At 36.6% G+C, this 13705-nt stretch overlaps 2 protein-coding genes across 4 annotated transcripts; one reads left to right on the top strand and one right to left on the bottom strand.

Moving 5' to 3' along the window:
- Positions 1 to 7055: 7055 nt before the first annotated feature.
- LOC120118333 (extensin-like) lies at positions 7056 to 8216 on the bottom strand. Its single transcript, XM_039138393.1, has one exon. The coding sequence runs from the start codon at positions 8214 to 8216 to the stop codon at positions 7056 to 7058; it is 1161 nt and encodes a 386-aa protein (XP_038994324.1).
- A 2205-nt stretch (positions 8217 to 10421) lies between these two features.
- On the top strand, positions 10422 to 13199 carry LOC120118382 (DEAD-box ATP-dependent RNA helicase 35). 3 transcript variants are annotated; one of them, XM_039138421.1, is made up of 3 exons: positions 10422 to 10606; positions 10736 to 11662; positions 12271 to 13199. In XM_039138421.1, the coding sequence occupies exons 1-3, from the start codon at positions 10425 to 10427 to the stop codon at positions 13133 to 13135; spliced, it is 1974 nt and encodes a 657-aa protein (XP_038994352.1). In that variant the 5' UTR covers positions 10422 to 10424; the 3' UTR covers positions 13136 to 13199. The 3 variants fall into 3 exon arrangements, with proteins under 3 accessions (XP_038994352.1, XP_038994357.1, XP_038994362.1); XM_039138426.1 differs by having other exon boundaries at positions 10422 to 10601; positions 10752 to 11662; positions 12271 to 13198; XM_039138431.1 differs by having other exon boundaries at positions 10527 to 10606; positions 10752 to 11662; positions 12271 to 13188.
- The last annotated feature ends 506 nt before the right edge of the window (positions 13200 to 13705 follow it).

Below are 13705 nucleotides of genomic sequence, written 5' to 3'. Positions count from 1 at the left end.
TTATGTATTAATTTTTTTTAGCGGCCCGATAAGGTGGATGCTTTACGTCGGGTTTTCTTTGCACGACGGAGTTCACGCATCAGACGGCGTGCACGTGCTATTACGTCTCCGTTCACCCCAATGGTGCGAAGACTCCACAAGAAGAAGCCCGACTCACCTGTCATCCCTCAAGAGTCCCCTCCAATCGTTCAAGAGGCCCCTATCATCCCTCAAGAGTCCCCCCCACCATTCAAGAGGCCACTGTCATCGTTGAAGAGGTCCCTCCCACCATTCCAGAGCCCGATTCACATGGGGTAATATATCGAATTATTGAGAAACCCCCACCGTTGCCGGATATGATGGATGAGAGTTGGCTCTCGTATGAGTTACCGGCTAGTACCCTTCCGGTATCTGAAGTGAAGAGGAGACAACTACCGGAAACAATTCTGGATAATACCCTTTGGGCTAAGACCGCAGTTGATTTTTATCTACATGAGCGGAGCCAAGGGTGTTACACTGACATAAGCAAAATCAACGATGAGATGTATTTGTTGCTTAATCGGTCTTGGTGGGGTGTGTTATTAGGGGTTGAAGACAGTGGCTATTTCGATGGGAGGTAAGTCTTATATTTGTCTTATATATGATTTTGATTAATTTTTTTTAAAAATTAATGTAATTCACTAATATATGTCTTTTTTTGTAAAACAGCATATCGATGCGTGGGTGTCACGTCTTCTAATAATAAGGAAGCTTAGGAAAAATAAAAACAATTCGCGATATACAATAATGCCGGCGGATTTTCACGCAGTTCACTTGAAGAATCAACGAGATGAATCATTTTCGTTGGGCAATGGACAAGCTAAACTTTATCCTGCATGGTGGGAGGTCGATAAGGTTAGTGTTTATTTTTTAAATTTTTTAAAGGTGTTCATAAATAAGTGCGCAAATAAATGAATTATTACTTATGATTACAGGTGTTTATCCCTGTTTTGGAACGTCATCATTGGCTTCTCGTCCAACTTCAGCTCCCATCCCTGAAGATAATAGTATATGACAGCATGATAAATTACATATGACTGTCTGATTTGAGAGATATTATCAAGGGATGGAGCTCTCATTTGGCTAAATTCTTGGATGGGATTAATTATTGGACTCATTCTGGACACAAGAAGCCAAAGAAGTTCAATGTCACAGTTGTCAGAGACGAGACCGCGCCACAACAATCGCCGGGAGCCAGAGGGGATTGTGGTCCTCTCGTATGCATGTGCTTGGCGTGTTTGACGACGGGAAGCACAGAGTTTCTACCTCCCACCGATAGAGATAGAGTTGCAGTAGGCTTGTGGTTTCGGCATTATATGGCTAGAACGATATATTCGAGACGCTGCCTACCTGCATCCGCGTTATGAAAGTATCCATTGTTAATTGGTAAGTCAAATGCAAGTTTTGTTAACATATATACTCCTTTTGGTTTGAAAATGTTTGGTTAAGTACCTAGAATTCAATAATTTGCTGTTTGTAGGTTTTAGATGTGTAGGAAGTCTTGTTTGAGCAAATGTTTGGTTTCTGCAGGTTAATCCTTAAGTGAGCTACGCGAAATGGATGTACGGGTGTAAAAGTTGATTCATTGATTCAATAATTGATGAGGAAATAAGAATTATTATTATTTTTTGATTGTTTAATTGATTTGTAAAAAATGATTTGTAAATGTTGATTTGTTTAATTGATGTGTACATAATTCTTATTTGTGCTTGTTTAATTGATTGAAATGTAATAGTTGATTTGTTGATTTTTAAACTGCATTATGTTGAAGGCAAAACAGACCATCGCAACACGAAACTGACTATCGCAACGAGAGAATCGTAATGCGAAATGAAAATCGCAACTAGAAAATCGCAATGCGATTTTCATTTGGCATTGCGATTTTCTCGTTGCGATAGCCATTTTCGCGTTGCGATTTCCCCGTTGCGATAGTCAAATGAATGTCTAATAAGTGATAACAACTGAACAGATCATAGCAATGTTCAAACTCAAGTTACTAATACATGCATAACTGAAAATATTAAAAGTGCACACATAAAATACACATAATACAACATTTTCATTTAAAAATCACCTAAGTTAACAGTCCCAAAAGGTGAAGCCGGTTGTGATTGGGATTTTGAAGATGATTGCGATTTTGATTGCCTTTTGCTTGACACCATATGAGCTTTGGATTTTGATGAGGATCCATATTTTGGTAGAGAAAAAGATGATTGTGATGGCACTGGTGAACCACATGTCAACCTTGTATGACCACTTTCCTTGCACCGACTACATGTCGATCTCTTCTTCTCTTCACCCTTAGACGGTATACGATCGTGAACTTTTGGTCAGCCAGGTAGCCTTCTGTCCATGGTTGGTGGCAAAACTGTTTGTAAGTCATCTGGTATGTCTCACTCAGAAGGATGTGGCATAAGTATGTCGATATACTTCTGTAGTGTAGCAATCCATAGCGTATGTGCTTGAATCATCTTGGTTTAAATGAAGAGCAACTTTTATAACATGGCCACACGGATAACCAGATGTTTGCCATTTCATACAACTACACGTCCTTGCATTTAGATCGACAAGCCCATTTAAGTTATTATCTAGTACTTCAAACAAAGTGTTTGAACATGGTTCAACTCTCCATGACGTTGATTTCACAACACGTTTCGTTATCTTTTTTTCAGTTCATGGTGTAACACGATGTTCCAATGTTCCTGTAAATTTAAATAAATAATACTTAGTAAAATATATGATAAGTTACGAATTCAAAGAAATAATACATGCATGGTTTCTTTTCTTGTAGTACCACTGTTGAATAGAGGCTCGAAAAAACTCCATTAACATAGTAATGGGTAATTTCCGGGAATGACGGCTTAGAGCGTTGATTGATTCTGCACTATTAGACGTCATGAAACCATATCTTGCTCCAAGTTGATGTACTCTTGACCATCTTTCAAATCCGACATCTTCTAGTGTTTGAGCACACTGAGGCAAAATACGTCTTAAACAGTTTATATGCTTCTTGAAATCCACTTCCCGATAAGCTTTTACAGCCTTCCAGTATGTCCATTTGTGCTTTTTTATACCATCAGACCTTGATTTTAGATTTCTATACAAATGAACACCACAAAGTCCATGAAAAGCATCTGGGAAACACCTTCTAACAACGTTGTCAATTGAGTTTGGCCTATCGGATATGATTGTCAGATTGCTAATAGGACCTATGCAATCCCTAAGATGCCCCATAAACCATGTCCATGAATCAGAGGTTTCAGATTTGCCAACCCCGTAAGCTATTGGCAATATCCCATTGTTAGCATCCATGACTACTGCTAATAAGTTTACTCCAAGGTATCGACCTTTCAAATGTGCTCCGTCAACTATAATAACTGGGCGCATGCAAGTAATAAACGAACGAATCTACAAAATAATATACACAAGAAATATAATCATTTAAATGTGAAATGCATGTAACTAACAAAAATGAGTCAGGAGAATTATATTGATTTACTAACCGCAGCACCAATGGCGATAAACATCAACTCAAAGCGTCCATCTCTATTTGTTTTGATATGAGTTACCGACCCAAGATTTTTCAGCTTTAAATTGTGACAATAAGCCGGCAGTTGGGCAAACGATGCTTCTGGCGACCCCCTCAACAATTCCAAGGCTTAACATTTGGCTCTCCAAGCTTGAGAATATGATATACTAATCTTGAACCGAGCATTCATGTCAGTCATAATTTCATGTCCCCGATATACCCTGCCATTCAAAAACATTAACTCAGCCAGAAAACCACCCAACACCTTTTTGTTTGCCTGTCTATGGTGAGGAAAAACTTGGGTTCTTGAACATGTATGTTTATCAATAAAAGTCCTAACTTGAAACATTTCGCAATCTTTTATCCTCTTTGCAATCATACGCCACGTACAGTTTTTGTCAATCATACACCTTGTTTCGAAACGATCTTTGCTTGATTTGTTAACTTTTAGTTGATAGCTATCTTCCACACATTTCGTATACAAAGCTATCTTCAAGTCTTCCTTTGTATCAAAACAATCATCTTTCTTGATACGAATAACTTTTGTGTAACAATCAACTGCTTTCTTTACCAACTCTTCTTCCGGTATCTGAATTAATTCTGGCATATTCCAGTTATACTCCCGTGGCATTTTCTTTTCTTCGGGGACTTTTTCTTCTTCAGGATTATATGAATTACATAATGGATGTTCAACATGTTCATTCACAGTCGTAACTTCCTCCTCATTATCATCAACAACATCTTCCTCGGCAACGGCTGTTTCATCATCAAAATTCAGGTATTGACCAATATCAAAATCATTACACGCATGGTTTGTTTCTTCTTCTGAAACATCATCAAAATCCGAGTATTGACCAATATCAAAGTCCGGATATTGACCAAGATCAAATTTCGAATACTGACTAGTACTCACAATTTTTTCTGTTGGCTCATCATCGTCTAATTGGTCAATACGAAAACCGGAATTTGGTGCTGAAAGTTGATTGGGATTTGGATTAGAGAAAGGTTGTGGGTTTTGAGAAAAACTTAGTTGATTACTACCCGCTACTGACCCAACAATACTACTTCTAGGTTCAACAACATACAATGTAACATCATCACTTGAAACACTAATGTAAGCAATGAATCGTTCAACATCTTCATTGTCGGTTAACAAATAAACTTTACAATTTCTCTGATAAGATAGCCTAAATCCACTTAAGGGCTCTAAATTCAATTTCTTTGAAACACGTAACATTAGAGTTTCATAAGTTAACTTTTTTAATGACAGTTTTAGTTGAAGATTCATGGTTAAAGGCATATATTGTAAAACACCATGAACATTCTCTCATGACCCTCCAAAACACAAATCTATCCAAACATGATCAACATTAGATGATTTCATGGTTGTAAATTAATTTAGTAAACAAACGAGCTGCGAAACTAAGACCTGTTGCCGGATGGGGAAGGATGTAGAAACGGATATAGGAACAGATGTTGCCGGAGAGAGTGATAGATGGAGATGGAATGAGTTACGATTTAGGGATTTAGGTTATGAGTTGTTGCTGCTGCGTAGATATATACCCAAAAAATTTGTGTTGCGAAACTAAAACATGTTGCGAACTTTGAAAATCGCATTGCGATTCTGTATTATCTCGTTGCGATAGTCAGAATCTCGTTGCGAAAGTCAGAATCGCGTTGCGAAAGTCAGTATCGCGTTGCGAAAGTCAGTATCGCGTTGCGATTTTGTATTATCGCGTTGCGATAGTCAGTATCGCATTGCGATTTTCCAAATTCGCATTGCGATTTACTTATTCGCATTGCGAATTGAGAAAATCGCAACGCGAAATTGGAAAATCGCATTGCAATAGTCATAATCGCGTTGCGAATCTGGAAACTGATTTGCGATAATGGAGATCGCGTTGCGAATTAGCGATCGCATTGCGATTTTGTTGGTCATTTTTGGCAAATCCGGAAAAAGTTGGTTAAAATCGTATATTATATGAGATTTTTTGTCACTGAGGTTATTTTATCTATTTTAAATATATATTTTATTCTTATATTAATTTATTAAATATATTTTATTTTTACTTTAACTTATTAAATATATGTTAAAAATATTTTTAAATTAATACAAAATTAAAATATATATTTGAATTTAGCATAAAAATAATATATATATATATTAAGTTAAGATAAGATAAGAATAAAATATATGTTTTAAGTTTAGATAAGAATGAAGTATTTTTTAAGTTAAAATAATATTAAAATATTTTAAAATTAAGATAAATAATTTAAAATACTAATATAATACATTTAATAAATTATAAGTGAAAATATAATTTATTAAATAGTATAATAATACCTTATATATTTAAGGTGAAAAACATATAACTTAATATTATTTTAACTTAAAAAAGATACTTCATTCCTACTTTATATATATATATATACCTCACATTACTCAAAAATAATATAATTATATTTTATATATTTAAGGTAAAAAAATTTACGAGTGAAGTGGTCTTAAACATAAATCGAATCAGGTTTCGAATGGAGAAAATATATTTTTTAAGTCAAGTCGGATCGATAAGAAACTTAACCGACACACGTCCATCCTTAAGTAAGACACTTCAATCGGCCTACGTTGCAGCTTCATTTTCCCCGACACATTGTCCATCGCTCACTTCTCACTTCTCACTTCTCACTTCTCACTTCTCACTTCTCACTTCTCACTTCTCACTTCCTTGGAAGTCGCTTGCTGGAAAAAGCCTCCTACTGGTTGCATCAAAAATTAATGTAGACGAGACATATTCATTGGACATCGGGACATTGGTCTCATTACTTGCGATGCTAATGGTCTGGTAATTGTTGGCCGTGCTATTCTGATACAGGGGTCTTGTGGTGCTGGTCCTATGGAGATGAATGCCATAATGGCATTCGCATAGCGGTTAACTTGATTCTCTTCGAGTTATTATTGAGAGTGATTCCGTTGTTGTTTACTAGTTGGAGAATCACGTCTCTAACATTTCGATGCTTCCTTCTTAAAGCCTCACGATTGTTGGTTACTCACCACTACATTCACGTCCAATACGTACAGTTGATCTGCCAATGATGCCTTGCTCATTACACCTATTATGTCCGGATCATTATTTTAATGTTTTAGCTGTTATCACTAACAACACCATTTTCGATTTTAAAGATGGATAATGATTTAAATGAACATCTAACTGATTAATAATTAAAAGTGATTTTTTTATTAAGTTAGAGATAGAATACATTTAAGCCTCAAAACCATCTCCGTTTAGGCATTGATTTATTTTCATGTTCATCTTTCTTCCTCAAATCAAACTTTACTTCATTTTTGTATTCATTAAACATTAACATATATTATACATGGAACGTGAAAACTAATACAAAGGCATACAGTCTGGAAACAAGTAACTTTTGAACAGGAGAATATCATAGCATCCATCAACTATCTTCTCCTTATTTTGAGAGGATATGCAGTCTAGCACAAGACAGGAATCTAATGTTTAAAAGGAGGCGAATCAAATGCGGGAGTAAGCTGGACCGGTGGTAAGAAAGTTTTCGGAGGTGACTCTGGCTGCATGAAACCCGTATCTGGTGCTGATGGAGTGGAGGAAAATGGAAATGGCTGCTCAGGGATAGTTGGAATTACTGGAGTTGGCAGAAAAACATTTGGTGGACCAGTTGATTCAATGGGTGGTGCAAATGTAAAGGGTGGAAGTTGTGGTGAAGAAAATATTGGGACTATAGGTGCTGGGACGGTCACATCAGGCGGCAAATCTTGTGCTGGCGGCGAAAAAATTATGGGCAGAAACGGTGGTGTTGGTTGAAACTCGACTGGTGGAGCAAATACGGGAAGAAGAGGCGTTGTTGGTGTAAATCCATCATCTGGAGGCATGTTAGGCTCCGTTGGAGTAGCAAATACGGGCGGTAGTGGCGTTGCTGGTGTAAAATCATCGTCTGGTGGTGTAAATACGGGCGGGAGTGGTGTAAATTCATCGCCTGGAGGAGAAAATATTGGGAGCAGAGGTGGTGCTGGTGTCGTATCAGGCTCTGGCGGAAGGAAAGGGTTTGGTGGTGGTGATAAATCTGGAATCGATGGAGTGACCGGAGGAGTTAGCCATGGAAATATTGGCGTTGGAGGTGGTGAAAGAACTAGCGGCGGTGGTGAAAATACAAATGGTGGTGGACTTTCTGTCGGTGGTGGTGGTGATGGAACTAATGGTGGAGGCGGTGACAGCGGCGGTGGGGATGAAGGTGGTGGAGCAGATGAAGGTGGTGGAGCAGAAGTAACTGGTGGTGGGGAAGGTGAAGGAAGTAAGGGTGGTGGTGATGAGACTATTGGAGGAGGGGATGGTAATAAAGGTGGTAAAGGCGGCGGCAATGGCGGAGATCTCCTACGAGGGGAAGGCCTTCGCCTAGGCAGAAAAGGGTTGTCCGGAGAGGCAGATGTTGAGAAAGGCCATTGACCACAGGTTCCGAACAGGAACTGAAACAACGGGTCACAAGATGTTCCTCCTCTTCTCCCACCACCACCACCGCCTCTTCTTCTTCTTCTTAATTCTTGTTGGTGGCCACTATGGTGGGAATGTGACCTGGCCTCTGTAGCACTTTGGGTCAACAAAAGCAAAGCTAACACTATGAAAACGCTTGCTTTCATTGCTGCTTCACATTTCCCTTATCTTTGGTTATAAGTTTTACATATATAGAGTGCATGTGAAAGTGAGATGTGATTTTAACGAGTGTTTATTACAAGTATGGTCAATTTGACTTTTCCCTTTGGCGATAAAATAGAAAATGCCTTGAACTTCACACCTTTATGGTTTGCTTTGAAATTTGGGAATGGAGTTATTAAGACTGTTGGGTTCCAATACGTGCATGCATGCAGCTGTATTAAATTTGCCATTCTTCTCAGATTTGTTTCCATTGGTTCTCTAATTTGGCAATCTCAGTAATAGAATTTAAAGAAAAAAGAAAGAGTCAGATTTAATATATTAGCTTTATTAAATATATATAAAAAATATGCATTTGCATGTTTATAGCTAAGTGGCAAAGTAAATGAAAAACACATTGAACCTGCACTGCATGATGCATTAATTTGTAATAAATAGAGTGGATAAGATTGAAGGAAGGACAGAGCAGCTAAGCAGAGTTACGATTATCAATAGATACAGATATTACGTATGAGACAAAACGAAATGATACATCTTATAAATGCAAAATGGATGGAGATTCTCCCTCTCCGGGCTACATTGTTGCCTTGAGTACAATCAACAAACTATTTACCTAATCCAATTGCGCCTCTAATGGGATGTGAAGTGCCATTACTCACTAGATGAGGCGAGCATTTGGACCTTAAATGCAATGGCAGATCATGGTCATGGGGCATATATATATAGCTAAACATCCCATTTGCCACTCCACTCCTCACCTCACTATGTTTATGTCGCACCGCCATTGAATGTCTTACGTGATTGTCTTTGCTGCTTAGTTACTCTGTATATATCATTGTCAAATAATATGAGTTGATTATAAAGTGATATATATTTTAATATTTTTTTAATTTATTGACTATATATATATATATCTTGTAGACGCAGCTAATCGGATTCAAAATATTTAAAAGAATAATTTTATCTTTTATCATTGAGATCAATCATAGTTGTTATGAGGGGATATTAGGGTTTAAGCAATAAAATAAGTAGACATGATTATAGTGGATTTCTTTAGATGCTAAGTTGTTTTTATTTAATTAGTATTTTGTTAAAATAAAAAAATGAGAGTTGAATTTAATTAAAAAATAAAACTAATAAAATTAAGTGTACCAATGAAAAATTAAATTTGTTATTATGTGAAGAAAAAAACATTGTATGTTTAAGATTTGTTAGGTACTTCCAAATTTTCTAATCAGCCTAAGTTTGAATTTCACTTTGCTTATTTCCTTTTCTTCTAGCATTAAATATATTATAATATATATACATGTGTAATCATTTAATTAGAAGAAAAAATAATTAAATTAAATAAATTTAAATTATAAAAAATAGGAGTGTTCATAATTCGGTTAAAACCGAATTAATCGACCAGATTGGAATTTTGATCTATTAATCGGTCGGTTAACAGTTAATGATTTTTTAAATTTCAATTTTGATTAATTCGGTTTGAAATCGGTTAATTAACTAAATTAACAAAAATTATTAAATATTTAATATATTATATATATTATTTAGCTTTATGGTGTTTAAACTTCGATTTTAACTGAATTAACTGACCGAATTAACCAAATTAATAAAAAATATTTAATATATAATATATATTATTTATAAATTTTGATTAATTCAGTTAACTGATCAATTGACCAAACTTAGTTCGGTTCGGTTAAATATTTTTGAAAAAAAATCTGGTTTAGTTAACGGTTAAATGGAAAAATCGATTAATCAAATTTGGGCAATTCAATTCGGTCGGTTAACCAATTTAACTGTTTGAACACCCCTAATAAAAAATCTTTAATTTAATGGTGACACATGTCATCATCTGAATAAATAATTAAATTTATCGAATTAAATTAAAATTAGAATCATTTTGATATATTTTATAAGTATTATAATTCAATTGTATAATTATATCAATTTGTTAATGGTCATGTTAGCACTTCCGTTAAATCCATTAAATATTAATGGTAGGTGATTTGATTGACATCATTTAAACAATTAGATGATTTGGTTGATAAAATTAAAATATTATTGATCAGAATGAAAACAAAATAATTAAGTGGTCATTGTTATAATTTAACCTAAAAGTTTTTAATTTTGTATATATCTGAAATGATATATGAATTCCGAATTCTCTAAAATAGACGGGGCTTTGATAAATGAGAAAGTTAGTTCAAAGCTCAAACCCAGCCCAGCCAGCCCATCAGATTACCGAATTATTCTTTGAACTTTCCCCACCCTCATCTCTCTCTCGGTCTCTCCCAAAACAACACCGCGATTCAGCGACACCCGCCCGCCGTCCGCCACTGCACCGTTCCGCTTACTTGCCATACCAAGTAAGGTGATTATCACAACTCCATTGCTTTCTATTAACTTTATTCGTGCCTTCCTTAGCTCATTTAGGGTTTATTCTGTATTAGTTCGGGAATTGTTTTTTCCCTGAAATTATTGTTGTTAAATCTTAATTTAGGGTTTTTATAATACAGAAAATTAATAACATGGGGGAAGACGATGATTACGTTGAGTATATTCCGGTTGCGAAACGCCGAGCTATGGAAGCTCAAAAAATTCTACAACGAAAGGGCAAGGCTTCCGCACTTGAGGATGAAGCTGAAAAATCCAATGTTGCTGAAGTGAAACCTAGTTTGCTTATAAAAGCAACTCAGCTTAAAAAGGACCAACCTGAGGTCAGTCAAATGGAACAAATTGTACAACAAGAGAAAGACATGATTGAGCATTTATCAGATAAGAAAACGCTTATGTCAGTTCGGGAGTTGGCTAAAGGGATTACTTATACGGAACCCTTGATGACAGGGTGGAAACCGCCTTTGCATATTCGAAGGATGCCTCAAAAAGATAGGGATTTTATTCGAAAGCAATGGCATATTATTGTTGATGGGGAGGAGATTCCTCCCCCTATAAAGAATTTTAAGGATATGAAGTTTCCAGATCCAGTATTAAAGAAGTTAAAGGAAAAGGGAATTGTGCAGCCGACTCCAATTCAAGTCCAAGGTCTGCCTGTTATTTTATCTGGAAGAGATATGATTGGGATTGCCTTTACAGGGTCAGGGAAAACGCTTGTTTTTGTGCTTCCGTTGATTATGATTGCATTACAGGAGGAGTTGATGATGCCAATTCTTCCAGGAGAAGGTCCTTTTGGGTTGATTGTCTGTCCTTCCCGGGAGCTTGCTAGGCAGACGTATGAAGTGGTGGAGCAATTTTTGGTACCTATGAGGGAAAATGGGTATCCGGAACTCAGGCCATTGCTTTGTATTGGTGGTGTAGATATGAGGTCTCAGTTGGATGTTGTGAAGAAAGGGGTTCATATTGTTGTTGCTACACCTGGGAGGTTGAAGGATATGCTCGCCAAGAAGAAGATGACTTTAGACAATTGCAGGTATGTTTCCTAATTCAGTGCTTTTAGTAACACCATTTTCAATTAGCTAACGTGCTACATTTATTCTTATCATCTTCATTATAGTATGTGTTTGAATTTAGTTGGTTATGGTAGCTTAAGCTGATTCTATATCAGGAGTCGGATGCTAAAATGTTATAGAGGCTTGGTGGGGGCCAATCTACTTTTTTTTGCCTGTTAATTTGTTCTCACTTGTGTTTGTTTCTGATGAAAATATGTGGTGTTTCTTACACTGGTTTCTTATCCAAATTTTCTTGCATTTATTTTCAAAGATGTTGGATGGTACCAATTCTATTACCAGATCTGTTATTTTCTTCAAGTTGCATTTATTGGGAAACGACTGTTCTGCCTTTTGGTTTTCTTTGTTATTATTCATTTTGTTAGATATCTCTATGTACTTCGGTTATTTGGCAATTTTAGATGCATGTGGATTTGTTAGCTATACTTGTACTTGATTTCAAAGATAGCAAATGTGTTGAATCTGTTACAGTAAGCTTTCTTATCAAAATAATTTCATGTATGCAGTTTTGGATTTAACTTTTTTGTTCTGGATAGGTAATGATACTCAAGCATTTGTGTCTCTGCTGTAGGTATTTGACATTGGATGAAGCAGATAGATTAGTGGATTTAGGATTTGAAGATGACATCAGGGAAGTGTTTGACCATTTTAAGGCTCAAAGGCAAACCCTTTTGTTTTCCGCCACCATGCCTACCAAAATTCAGAACTTTGCCAGAAGTGCTTTAGTCAAGCCAGTTACTGTTAATGTTGGCAGAGCAGGAGCTGCAAATCTTGATGTGATTCAGGAGGTCGAGTATGTGAAGCAAGAGGCCAAGATTGTCTACCTCCTTGAATGCCTACAGAAGACCCCTCCACCTGTTCTAATATTTTGTGAGAATAAGGCTGATGTGGATGACATTCATGAATATCTCCTCCTGAAAGGAGTTGAAGCTGTGGCGGTTCATGGAGGCAAGGACCAAGAAGAGAGAGAGTATGCCATTTCATCCTTTAAAGCTGGCAAGAAGGATGTCTTAGTTGCAACCGATGTTGCATCAAAAGGTTTGGATTTTCCGGATATTCAACATGTGATCAATTATGATATGCCTGCGGAAATTGAAAACTATGTCCACAGAATAGGACGAACAGGAAGATGTGGTAAAACAGGAATTGCAACCACATTTATAAACAAGAATCAAAGTGAGACAACCCTGCTTGATTTGAAACACCTACTGCAAGAAGCCAAACAGAGGATTCCACCTGTCTTAGCCGAGCTCAGTGATCCGATGGAAGATGTTGATGCAATCACCAATGCAAGTGGCGTAAAGGGTTGTGCTTATTGTGGTGGATTGGGGCATCGTATCCGGGATTGCCCCAAGTTAGAGCATCAGAAAAGCATGGCTATTGCAAATTCCAGAAGAGATTATTTTGGTTCTGGTGGATACAGAGGAGAAATTTGAGTTATGCTTATATGTATTCTGAATTTGTTTTGGATTGTATCAAATATAGAATCTGGGGACGGGCCCCTTTTCATCTTGGGGTGTTGTGCCTTAATGCAAGTTTTGTTTCTTTGACATGAACTAATTCAAAGCTCAATAATGAGGGAAAATAGAATCACGTATCATGTTTCTTTTGGGAAACTCCGCTGCAGTTTGTTTTGTTCTTTTTAAGGTTTGCCTTTACGTTTTTGTTTTGCTAAGCCCTAAATCTATGTCTAATTAATGTGCATCTCTGATCGAAAGTTGCTAATGCATTGGTCTTTAAGATATCAAAAACCTGGATTTTCCGATACAACTTGTCTTGGATGTTCCTGGCCTTGTACCTGTTTAACCCCACCTTCATCACCATCACTGAGATGGTTTCCTGGTAGGGTTTATGTGGTACTCGGCCAGTACAAAAACAGTAAGGGATACTGCAATGCCATGGTTAATCTGGATTTATCCATTGCGAAAATAACATTATTTTCTTTATACAGAGGACCCAAGGCCTTAGCCTCGGAATAAATTTAAATCTTGGATTATAGTATGGCG

The sequence above is a fragment of the Hibiscus syriacus genome, unplaced genomic scaffold (genome assembly GCF_006381635.1).
Source record: "Hibiscus syriacus cultivar Baekdansim isolate YM2019G1 unplaced genomic scaffold, ASM638163v2 tig00000935_pilon, whole genome shotgun sequence".
NCBI lineage: Eukaryota > Viridiplantae > Streptophyta > Magnoliopsida > Malvales > Malvaceae > Hibiscus > Hibiscus syriacus.
The sequence above is the reverse complement of the archived record's forward strand: the minus strand, read 5'-3'. Positions and strand labels throughout refer to the sequence as shown.